Below are 11567 nucleotides of genomic sequence, written 5' to 3'. Positions count from 1 at the left end.
CGCGGATCCCGCAGACATCGCTGCACAGCGCTCGCTGAACTTGCGGCTTGTTGAAAACAATCAGATTTACGTGAATACGAATCAAGAGAGCCTGGTGTGGAAGGGAATGTCAAGCTGTGAACGACTATCTTGAGATTGTCACATACCTGTGCTTGAGAAAAGTGATGATATCTCTTCTTGTGAAAGACCTTTTGATAGGTGGGGATGTTATTGAGCTTATAGACACGGACAGCCGTAAGAAGGTCGGTGTTCACCGTTATCAACAGTTGCTGATGTGATCTGAAAGTTGGATTCATCAAATTTAATGCTTGACAGCGGGTTACTTGACCGAGGGTATGAAGGCCATGACCAGGCAAGACAACATGAGGAGGAAAGCCCGATCAACACTGCCATCTTCTCCTTGAGCATAATGGGGTGCGAGGATATGTTTGAGGTAACAGTTGTTGGTTACATGTACGCCTGAAACACAGCAGCAGTAAAATGATACATGTCGAAAGCTTGAAATCCATTCAGTTCCAAGCGGAGTCTGATCTGAGGTGTCAATGGGTTGGACATACCGCTTATGTTAGCTTCAACTCGCAATGTTCATTGCTTCCACCATGTGGAAAAACTCTGGGGTCATTCACTGGCTACCGCAGCAGACCTATGCATATCAAAGAATTGGTACACAGGCCAATGACTTATGCCATGAACTCGCCTTCAGTACGAAACCAACTCAAGTTTGGAATTCTTCTCGTGGCGTCCAATTGTAAGTCGTTTTTGGAAGAACACAGGGAGGGACCCGCAACCAGTACCAGTCATCCGCGCAATGTATACTTCTCATTGCGAATAATAGTGTTTCATTTCAGGCGAGATGCCCCTGTTAATGGCACTTGCACAGCGAGATGAACCAAAGCACTGGATCCACCACTTACACTTCCATGTTCCTGGGTGTATGATGCTAGCTGCGGACCGTTTTTCTAGAGGCTGGGACTACGGACCCACTGGAATCCTTGTTCTTGGAAGCTGTTGCGCGTCAAAGTCATCATATCGATGAAAAAACATCACGGGACAACATCTCGACAGCGTGACTATCTCTAATCTCGTTTCGTACTGAATGATTGCTAACACTATTCTTGGCACAGCTCTGTGAGAAACCTCACTTGACAACGATGTCTATCCACCTATTACCGTCGGCTCGGGATGCAAACAAATACAGATGTACGAAGGACCCGCTTCTCTATCGAAGTCTAGTTGATGCCCCCGCATTCATTAAGATTGCCCCGTATCGACAGAACGTTCAGACTTGCCTGTCTCTTTAGTCCTCTGAGTGGCCAGAGGCGGAATCGTTTTCGACATTGATACAGGAGCGTGCAACCTGAACGAAACCTACACCGCATTTGACAAGCCTTGTGTTGTTGTCTCGAGCAACTTATGAGACAAGGTAGTCAATGCTTTAGTATTCTTGATGAAACGCCAAGTTAGTGTGTCGCAGCATCAGCTCGCCCCTAAAACGGCCGGTGTGCACTAACGATCGCTCGACTGGTCATTGATCATTAGTATTCGATGATCTGGGTTTCATCAACCTGCTGAAGCTTTCGAGGGTCGCACCTCGACTCGAGATGATAAACGATCTTATAAACTTGTTTGTTTACCTTATGGTCATTAGTGGCGAACATTCTTCGAGTTGTGGCGGTCGAGAAGTCCACTTCTGGTACTGATTTGCATAGTAAGTGCGAGGCAGCATCTGCCAGTTACAACAGCTTGAGTATTTGAAGCTATAATCTTAAGTCATGATCACATGGCTGTCTTGAGCTTATACTACATGTTGTCGGTACGGGGAAGACCCGGAGCTGCCACAATCTGTAAGCAGCCGCTCCGACTCGGAATCGGAACAAGCTTAAGATCTGATGACACTGTTCACCATCCACTTAGAACTATTCCTGACACAAATCACAGAAAATCAGCTGTAGACATGGCCTCCGAATCAACTACACCTCAGCCTAAAGTTGTCGTTCACCATTTGAATGACTCCCGGTCCCAACGCATCTTATGGTTACTGGTGAGTGCGGGTCTTGACTTTGGCACCTTCTCTGGTGATCATGACATTATGTCTGAGCAGGAAGAATTGGAAGTACCCTATCAAGTCAAAAGATATAACAGGACCTCTAATATGACTGCTCCTAAGGAATTGTTTGCTATCAGTCCCTTGGGGAAATCCCCCGTTATAACAGACGGCGATATCACCCTCGCTGAAAGTGGAGCCATCGTCGGTGCGTAAACTTACGACAACTGATAACGCATCTCATAAATTGTTGGTAGAATATATTATTAATAAGTACGGCAGGTCACAGGACAAACCTCCTGATTCTGGAAAAGTACATGATATGTATTGTAAGTCGTGATCCAAATTTCTTTGTTCGCAGTGACATATCACAAGATGTACAGTCACCCACTACTCGGAAGGCTCGTTTATGCCCCTGCTCGTGCAGCAGCTCATTTTCAACATTATTCCCAAAAGAGCGCCCTTTTTCTTACGATATCTCCTCAGCTACATATTCAACTCAATCACCAGCCAACTGGTTACGCCTGAGCTGAAGAAGCATAAAAATATGGTTTGTGATTTTCGGCACCGGGTCGCTAATTAGTTATCTGGCTCATGCGAGGATTCTAGATCGAAACACATCTTTCAAAGACTGGAGAGTGGTTCGCGGGAGGTGACCACCCTACTGCAGCCGACTACATGATGTCTTTCCCCCTAGAAGCTTTGGTCTCGGAAAACCCTGAAATGCTTGGGCCGAAGGCTGCAGAGTTCATAAAAAGGGTGCAGAGTCGGTAAGGATGTTTCTTAATGTTCTTTTCGTACACGTTTTGATCAGTGTAATTTCGCAGTCCTGCTTACAAACGCGTAAGTCTTACGTCGCAGCTTTTGTTTGTTTTGATTGTAACCGTTATCATCTTGGATTTTTTCTATATCTAGGGGTTGGAGAAGGGAGGAGATTATGCATATGCAAAGCTTTAAAATCGAGCTTTCAACGGTAATTAGGCTCATTCAAAACGACTTAACCTGAATATCTCTGATTCTTGATAGTTTGAATCGCAGACCATCCGCTGTTTAGGCCTTTTCATGATCGCGAAGCTTTATCAAGTACCGTTTAACAATATCCAATAAAGTGTAGTGCGTCCTTACTATATTCATTAGAAGTGGTTTCCATTAAATCTCCTCGCTCTTCGGGATTATATAAATGTGAAAACTGTTATATAAATGTTCTGTGACGAATTTTTTAGAAAAACGAATATAGGCAATAAACAGGATAATACGAAAACACAAATGAAGTAATAGGTAAGATCTATAAGTTCCGGTGATATAAGGCTGCAGATTTCTATCGGTACAGTCGGAGAGTCCAATAACACAAAAATATTAGAATAAGGTATATGAATAATATGCTGTTGTACCATGTGATGAAATAAAAAGCAAAAACAGAACAGAACAGAACGAAAGAGACGTATTATTGAAACAGTATATGATTCGAAAGCAAATGCATGCAGTGTGGGTGCAGAGGATAAGGGAGAAAAGATTAGGGAAATGGAACTTGTCTATAATTGGGTGGATGCAATGCTAATGTTCAACGGCGATCATCGCCAGATCTACTTTTTCGGGAGCTTGCCGACCCTGAGAGCCCCTTCTGCTCCCAGTAGGTATGACCCTCGCCTTCGACCCAGTCTCCAGTGACAGGGTTCCGTTCGAAATCGCCATCTCGGTATCCGTACCTTTGCTGCAATAGCCTGAGAAGGGGATTGCGCAAAGCAGGATCCATGCGGACAGTCTCGCCTGGGTGATAGCTCCCCACATTATGACGTGAAAGACTTTCTTCGAAAAGTGCTTCCTCAAAGGTGCAGCCACAATTCAAGTGGCCTGGAGGAGCCATTCGCGGAGGGTAGGCTCGACGCTCGCGACGCGAGTCGTGCCACGCACATAGGGCATTACCTGCACGATTGAGCGAACAGAAGAGTCTGGTACGAGCATCAGTGCGTGCCTTCCAGGATGCTTGGAATGTCGCGGCTTGAGGAGAAGGTGTAGGTAACGGTGAAGGAAGGCTACTCATGATCACATCCTGGTTAAAGCCGCCGGTTGTGACAATTTGCTGGGTGGCGAGTTCTTGTTCTAGTTCCCTGACGCGGCTGCGCTCCTTCTCATTCATAAGCTCGAGCTCACGAATCCTTCTGTGCAACTGCTGGATTTCGTCATCCGCTCTTTCTTGCGTGGGCCGAGTGGTCCGAGGTCGGAGATGGGGATCCGGGTACGCTGAAGGCTGACCGACCCTCCCAGGGACAGCAGTGTAAGCGTCGGGCTGAACATTTGGCAAAGGCCCGCGAGAAGGGCCTGGCTGCTGTGAGCGACCTTGAGAAAGAGGGATTTGCCCCGAGTACGAAGGGCCAAATCCAGGAGAAATAGGAGATAATGAGCCTGGCGATGGATGGTGCTGCCCTGTAATATACTGTGGATAATGATACGGGGCTGAAGGGCTTTCAATGGATCCCGTAGGAGAGGCTTGGAAATGTGGATTTCCACTGTGGTCGGGGCCTCCCGAGTAAACATGCTGAGAAGTGCCCACTGGAAAGTTCTGCTGACTTGATGCCCAGTTCATGCTGCCCTGTGAGCTGATACGAAAGTTTGTGTCCCCCATTGCACCAGTTAGACTGGAAGTAGCCATATTAGAGCTAGATGACTGTGATCTACGAGCTGGAAAAGGGGGCTACATATTACAAATCATGAACAAACGGTATATCATGGCTGGAAGAAAGAATCTTTACCGGCGGAACAGCGCCTGCAAGCGCATAAGGCGACGTGGACGATGAAACATGGGAGCCATCGTCTGATGGCCTACGAACTTGTCCCATTTGGTCTGGATATTGCGCTCTACCGGACCCCGCTCTCATCCCTGAAGACGGAGGAATGCCGTACTGCTGATTGGACATTCTGCAGGGATCTTCCCCTCTTTGGCGGACTTCGCGAGTCAACAGCGGGTATGGTTTAGCTCGCTTTGAAGCAACGTCCAGTGGACTTGGGCGTCTGCGAGAAGGCTGGAGGTCAGCGAGAGACTTTGAGGGCTTAAGAAAGGAAGGTGAGGAAGGCGGAGACAACAAAGAGAGTGCTGTCGGGTCTGAAGAGGACTCGAGCTTGATATCTAGATGACGAGTGGAATCTTGGGCATAATCGAGCCAGTTAAATGTACGGGGGTCGTCCGCTGAGGCCATGGGCAGTGCAGATCAGTGATGATACGGTTGAGCGGGAGAAGTTGCGCAGAGCAGTACCGAGAAAGCTGGAGAGCGTGCGTGTTGTGCAACAGACAGAGCCTCACAAGAATGAAAGCAATGGTGGTAGGCACCGACGGGAAGCTATCCGTCCTGGAGTCGGTCGCGACGAAACGAAGATCAATAGTCGCGAGGGGCCGGGTGATACAACGATGAACTCACTTGACAACTCTGCATTATAAGATGCAGCCAAACTACGGGCTGTACATGTGAGAGTCCTAGATCACATCGCGAGCTAAGCGAGTCCCTTGCTACGTTTTTTTTATTTTTCAGCTCTAAACGTCCGGATGTTTAGGTTGCACTTTGATGCACTGCTCAAATTAGCCTTCAACCTCCATGTCCTTTTTTGGACAGCGCTTCTCTCGCAAGAACGTCGTTCGGCTACCAGCCACAAAGCTTTCGTTACCCTACGTCTCAGCAACATATACAGATCTCCTGATCATCATGTCCCTATTCTTTGCCACTTTCTGTAACCAATCATCTCATCGCCCTATTATTGACACTCGACAAACGTGGCCAGTCAGTCCACTTATCTTGTTGCATTTGTAATTTCCTCCAAAAACATATAGCCCTGAATTTGCATATTTAGTTTTCTCGGATACGACGCGCATATGTCTAAAGACAAATGACTTGATATCGCTATCTTGCTTTTAGTCTAGTGCACTAAAACATACTTACCATCGTGACTCGTGCTTCTCTTGCTTCTTCGCTGGACACCTGAGCTTCCCGGTATCACTTTCTCCTTGCCGTGGAGGGATTGCTGCCAATCTTGCTAATAACATTTCAAGTCACGATGTACGGGCGGGTACCTCGAGACGGCCATAAGATCGTCTTGGTCCGGGCATTCGGGTTTTGCACAAACAGTAACAACCTTTTATCCATTCTATACAATTCTGATGGCGGCTGCTCGGCCTCCTGCAGGAAAAAAAGTCAAAAGATCTTAGCGATGCGGCATAAATGTTCAAGCCGTTGGTGTCGCCCCTACTCTTACCGAGAAAAGTCTGTCCAATAATATTGTCCTTACTGTGCACATCCGGCATCGCTGAACCTTGTATTGTAGGAGCATGCACATTCTGATCCTCCAAATGACACTTGTTCCGTAATATACCATCATGTCCAAGTTTCTTTGACGCTCCACGGCTTGCTGTGCGGCATCCTTGCAGTACATATGGTCCAGGGCCACTATGACGCCGTTTTGTCTCGAGCAACAAGGTATATCAGAGTGTAATAGTAATCACTGGGCCTGCGAAGCGGAAAAAGAGTGTGTAACAGATTGACAGTCAGCGATGGTGAGTCTTGGAAATGGCAAACGACGAACCTTCCATTCAGCCTTAAGTGCAAAGACTCAGCAAACAATCTTGAACTTCATCCGCACCTCCCACAGAAACATGTGTACATTCCTCCGTTCATAACACACAAGCGGTGCGAAACGAGTAGTTCAACGAAACAAAGCATGTGAAACATTTGCGTGGGAGTCAGCTTTCTTCAGCTTTGAGAGCGAGAGCGAAATTCAAAAAATGCGATCAAACAATATTCATCAACCAATATGGTTGCTGAATTGAAGGCTAGATTGCGTTAACAAGAAGGATAAGTACGCGGAGCTCCGCGTAAAAGCATGGTAGGGGGCACTAGAGCACAGTTATCGTAGACAATTCTTTAATTCCAATTTAAATTGTCGCAAAAATCGGTTTTAGCATATATGACCATGTCGCAGCCTTTTGCACGTTTTCAGGCCTGATGGATTCCTTATTTGACCCAATCTGGCCATATTTTGGTTGCGTCAGAGTACGAAAATGCTTGAAAAGGTGCAAAAGGCTGCGAAAAGCCGATATATGGTAAAACTGATTTTTGCGACATTTTACGTCCATGTGAAATTGAGAAGCACTTGCAATTGAGTCCTTGCTTTAAGTAATTTCATCATAATAATAGCACACAGATAACCCATACCGCGGAACGATGGTCATGGCGGACATCGAGCGTGGGCGCAATAATAACAATCGTCGAGACGGAAACGGAAGATGCCCTTGTGTGGTAAGCCTTACGAAAGATCGATCTTAAACAACCAGTGTACACCATTGAATAGACAGACGTACCAACTTGGTCGCGATCAGTCAAAAGACAATCATAGGATGTCAGACTACAGCCACTTTTACTCTTCAGAAGGGAAGAAGGGGCAGAATCATGATTCTTCACGCAATTACACTGTAATCACCGAAATATGCTCGCAGAGTGATGTCGTAGTTATGCGAAGCACTGCATACGGAGCCTATATACTATATGATGAATGTCGTATCTCATGAATGCTGGACGCTACTCACAAGGTAATCTAATTTGGCTGGAGAGCCAATCACGAATAACAAGGTAGCACTGCTCTCTGCGGAATATTTTGCTCTGGACCAAGCCGTGGCACCTGGACCTGATTAGATCGGACGTTGTGCTGATAATATATGAAGTTATGTCACGGACTTTTGCGGGAACGAAAAATAAAAGATGTGACGAATTAGGTTGATATGACATCGCATGAAGAGCGGCGAAAATAATATGTACTGTGTTATTCGAGTTGTTTAGTGAAGCGATTAAGTGCGAGTTGCCCCATGCATGATACGCAAGGGGCCATCAGATAACTTTCTATTCAAAATCAAGGGTCCGAGTCGTCATAGCCTTCTGCGATGGGTGCGCCTGAAATTCCTCGGTGTTTCTACAGATAAATGTATGTTAGTACCGATACAAACGGATTATATGGGACGGAGAAAAGACAGAGCCAGGGAAGATGTTGTCAAGACCGCTTAACCTCTGACCGTGCGCAGCATTCGTGATGCAGAGATAGCCGTCTTCTATTTTCTCATTTAGTAAGTATCAAAAGCTACGAAGACATCATCCAAAGCAGAAGGGGTTATCAGTACATACTCACAAATTTATTTGAATGCAGAACACCCCGCCGTGAGTCACCTTTTGTTCTTTTCAACTAAGCCTCAGAAACTGAACTCAGAGGTTGGACTACGTGGATTTGTCCAGAGGGTCTTGGTACCGATATACATCGCGCCAAGGCTTTGCCTTTGGAAGTAGTTCACTGGAAATACTTTAGTATGGATGTTGATTGTCAAGAACAAAAAACTCAATAGTCCATTCCCCGAGCAGTGAGTGACTAATGTGACTAACCTGGTTTCACCAGGAATTTCGACTTCTCCTGTGTTTGTGTTGATATTGGTGAACTTAGTGATTTCGCAAGCTGGCCTGTCAGGACACCTGTGGCACAGTCGGAACGAAGAAAAGGGATAATCTCTTCGACACACTCACATTCTGAAGATCCTTAGTAGAGGATAACAGTGGGGACGCATGCCTCCGTCTGTCTCTTCCAGCTCACATGTATACTGAATCATTTCTGCTATCCGACATTTCTTTGAGGTCGTCGATGGCTTCAATGGTTCACTCGGTTCCATTTGTTCACTGTATGGTTTTAGTCTGTGGCACCTTCAGGCTGAGTACTAGAAAACCGTTCTCGGACTCTTGTTCGGGCAATAGTGAGGATAAGAAGTTGAAAATCCCACGATATTGAGTGGCAATTTTTTTAGATGGCACGATCGTGGGACTCGCATAAAAACACGCTCCCGAAATCAATCCCATCTTTACACCACCCACATCCTTCCCATCGTCTCATCCTCAGTATCACTAACAATGGTTTTCAAAGTTGCTGGTAAGCTGAGATTTCTGTGCGATTCATGTGGATTTCGTACGATAACGTGTTTCGATTAGATGTTTCTCTCGCTGCCTTTGGGCGTAAAGAGCTCGATATCGCTGAGGTTTGTATCCACGCTTTTTGTTATCTCGTAGCGATTGCTGATACATCTCCGGCAGAATGAAATGCCAGGTCTCCTTTACATGAGACAGAAAGTATGTTGATGATGTCTCAGCATCTGAAGTCTTGTTCGACTTAGCTGATCTCTCTCCCCAGTACGGCGCTTCGAAGCCTTTGACCGGCGCTCGCATCGCTGGATGCCTTCACATGTAAGTGATCAGCTAAAGATCGCTGAAGATCGACTGAGACGATTATTTTCAATGTCCTCAGGACTATCCAGACTGCAGTTTTGATCGAGACTTTGACGGCTCTCGGTGCCGAAGTCTCTTGGTCATCATGTGTTAGTGCTGTTTTCTAGATTTGATTACCGTTTTGACTCATTTGTTTCTCTATAGAACATTTTCTCGACCCAGGACCATGCCGCCGCTGCGTAGGTCTTTGCACTCGTTCTATTTGTATCCGCTGACATCGGGAATAGTATTGCTGCGACTGGTGTCCCCGTGTTCGCCTGGAAGGGTGAGACCGAAGAGGAATATTTGTGGTGCATCGAGCAAACTCTCAGTGCCTTCTCCGGCGGACAACCCCTCAACATGATCCTTGATGATGGAGGTGACCTCACCAACCTTGTCCACGAGAAATACCCCCAGTACTTGAAAGGTACCGCAGATTCTATGTGGCTAAATGTATCTAGGTGGTTGACCTGTAAATTTGTGCAGGTATCCGTGGTGTTTCTGAAGAGACCACGACTGGTGTCCACCACTTGTACAAAGCATTCAGGGAAGGAAAATTGAAAGTCCCTGCCATTAACGTCAACGATTCTGTAACGAAATCCAAGTTCGACAACTACTACGGTTGTCGCGAGTCGTTGGTTGACGGTATCAAGCGAGCAACCGACGTTATGCTTGCCGGTAAGGTCGCTGTTGTTGCCGGTTACGGAGATGTTGGCAAAGGAGTAAGTAAATCGACATTGGGATCAGATATCTTAATAAATTTGATCCTGTTTAGTGTGCCGAATCTTTGAGGTCCTACGGTGCTCGGGTCTTGATCACTGAGATCGACCCGATCAACGCCCTTCAAGCTGCTATGGCAGGCTACGAAGTTACCACGATGGATGATGCTGCGTACCGCTCGAATGTTTTTGTTACCACTACCGGTAACCGTGACATCATCACTGCCCAGCACTTTAACGCGATGCCCGAAGATGCTATCGTTTGCAAGTGAGTTTAGTTGATCAATCAACCTACGCAGCTATCTGATCATATTATTAGCATCGGTCACTTTGACATCGAAATTGACGTGGCCTGGTTGAAAGCCAACGCCGTCCAAGCTGTCAACGTCAAGCCTCAAGTTGATCGCTTCACCATGGCTTCTGGCCGTCACATTATCCTCCTTGCTGAGGGTCGTCTTGTTAACTTGGGGCATGTTATATCAAATCTCAAGTTGTTCGAGATGATCTTATAATTTCTATTTCTAGATGTGCGACCGGTCACCCTTCCTTTGTCATGTCTTGCTCTTTCACGAACCAGGTGTTGGCTCAGATTGCGTTGTGGACCACCCCAGAAAAATTCCCTCTTGGTGTTCACATCCTTCCCAAGGAACTCGACGAGGAAGTCGCTCGTGCTCACCTTGCACAGCTCAATGTCAAGTTGACGGAACTTACTCAAACCCAATCCACTTACCTTGATATCCCTGTCCAAGGTCCCTACAAGGCTTCCCACTACAGGTAAGGCTAAAGTTAAAGATATAATGATATCAGACATCTGATACACTGTTCTAGGTACTAAATGCAGTGTATTTATTGTGCTGTCCGACGGCCTCAACGTGCCCTCGCTAGTCAAGACAGAACACTGGGACCTTCAACGTCCTTCTTGGGTGGATGTTATATGTATGGAAGAGTCTCAACGCTCTTAGTCGAGGCAGAGTTTACAAAAAGGCTGGTTATCTGTGTCATTGTTGTCGCAGGATGATCCGTCCCGGGCCCCCTGAAGGTGAGGAGGTGGTGGGAGGTGGTGGTTTATCAACGTTTGCAGTTCTCATGGGCCTCAACGAGCCCCCTTCATCATTTACATGCACTTCTACATTTGCAATAAATTAATTTCTGGTGTTGGTGTCTTCATGATCACGTCGTCCGTTACGTTGCGAAAATTTCATGTAAAATGAACATTGCAGTCAGACCTTTTTGTGAAAGGATTAGATTTAGATATATAGAGCATGTCGCAGTACAGTCGGTGGCTGTGCTAGCGTCGTAAGCTGAGTAACTCAGGCTTTTACATACTATCCAATAGCGTGCGACTTCACAGTTAGACCATTATTGACATTGCTGAAGATAGGCCCTGAGGTCCACCCTTGTGAATGTAGGACCTTACTCCTGTGCTCCCTGGCTCAAGTTCGATATCAACGTGTGACCTGGGTCGTGAGAGGCCGCTGTTGAGCCATTTGGGTGGAATGATTGACGCTACTGTACCCGAAGTAATTC

The 11567-nt window shown here is 46.4% G+C and overlaps 7 protein-coding genes across 7 annotated transcripts in view; 3 read left to right on the top strand and 4 right to left on the bottom strand.

Moving 5' to 3' along the window:
- Positions 1-408, bottom strand: part of SERLADRAFT_412890 (uncharacterized protein) — a gene marked incomplete at both ends in the record, with an annotated part of 2891 nt that extends 2483 nt beyond the window's left edge. The window contains 2 exons of the mRNA XM_007313532.1: positions 147-279; positions 329-408. Of these exons, the coding sequence (XP_007313594.1) occupies positions 147-279; positions 329-408 (213 nt within the window). The remainder of the gene's footprint in view (positions 1-146; positions 280-328) is intronic.
- A 1481-nt stretch (positions 409-1889) lies between these two features.
- On the top strand, positions 1890-3291 carry SERLADRAFT_378072 (uncharacterized protein; the record flags this gene model as incomplete). The annotated part of the gene is made up of 8 exons (XM_007313531.1): positions 1890-2041; positions 2102-2252; positions 2302-2373; positions 2428-2594; positions 2654-2814; positions 2872-2887; positions 2960-3017; positions 3083-3291. 7 exons carry the CDS (start codon positions 1955-1957, stop codon positions 2999-3001), a joined length of 696 nt encoding a protein of 231 aa, XP_007313593.1.
- Positions 3292-3605: 314 nt separating this feature from the next.
- Positions 3606-5238, bottom strand: SERLADRAFT_433341 (uncharacterized protein; the record flags this gene model as incomplete). The annotated part of the gene is made up of 2 exons (XM_007313530.1): positions 3606-4736; positions 4795-5238. The coding sequence occupies 2 exons, from the start codon at positions 5236-5238 to the stop codon at positions 3606-3608; spliced, it is 1575 nt and encodes a 524-aa protein (XP_007313592.1).
- Positions 5239-7084: 1846 nt separating this feature from the next.
- On the bottom strand, positions 7085-7798 carry SERLADRAFT_456977 (uncharacterized protein; the record flags this gene model as incomplete). Its single annotated transcript, XM_007313529.1, has 4 exons — positions 7085-7332; positions 7389-7561; positions 7614-7705; positions 7762-7798. Coding segments are annotated over 3 exons (206 nt in total), but the record flags the coding sequence as incomplete, so codon positions are not given.
- A 95-nt stretch (positions 7799-7893) lies between these two features.
- SERLADRAFT_378070 (uncharacterized protein) lies at positions 7894-8085 on the top strand (the record flags this gene model as incomplete). Its single annotated transcript, XM_007313528.1, has 1 exon — positions 7894-8085. The coding sequence occupies one exon, from the start codon at positions 7894-7896 to the stop codon at positions 8083-8085; it is 192 nt and encodes a 63-aa protein (XP_007313590.1).
- A 207-nt stretch (positions 8086-8292) lies between these two features.
- SERLADRAFT_365368 (uncharacterized protein) lies at positions 8293-8735 on the bottom strand (the record flags this gene model as incomplete). The annotated part of the gene is made up of 3 exons (XM_007313527.1): positions 8293-8365; positions 8455-8541; positions 8593-8735. The coding sequence occupies 3 exons, from the start codon at positions 8733-8735 to the stop codon at positions 8293-8295; spliced, it is 303 nt and encodes a 100-aa protein (XP_007313589.1).
- Positions 8736-8970: 235 nt separating this feature from the next.
- On the top strand, positions 8971-11179 carry SERLADRAFT_445173 (uncharacterized protein; the record flags this gene model as incomplete). Its single annotated transcript, XM_007313526.1, has 13 exons — positions 8971-8989; positions 9049-9095; positions 9151-9186; positions 9248-9300; positions 9362-9431; positions 9487-9521; positions 9570-9748; positions 9808-10043; positions 10097-10308; positions 10360-10509; positions 10566-10814; positions 10869-11001; positions 11028-11179. The coding sequence occupies 12 exons, from the start codon at positions 8971-8973 to the stop codon at positions 10873-10875; spliced, it is 1293 nt and encodes a 430-aa protein (XP_007313588.1).
- Between the last annotated feature and the right edge of the window lie 388 nt (positions 11180-11567).

This window comes from Serpula lacrymans (genome assembly GCF_000218685.1).
Source record: "Serpula lacrymans var. lacrymans S7.9 unplaced genomic scaffold SERLAscaffold_2, whole genome shotgun sequence".
NCBI lineage: Eukaryota > Fungi > Basidiomycota > Agaricomycetes > Boletales > Serpulaceae > Serpula > Serpula lacrymans.
Note: the sequence above shows the minus strand (reverse complement) of the source record. Positions and strands in the feature narration are given on the sequence as shown.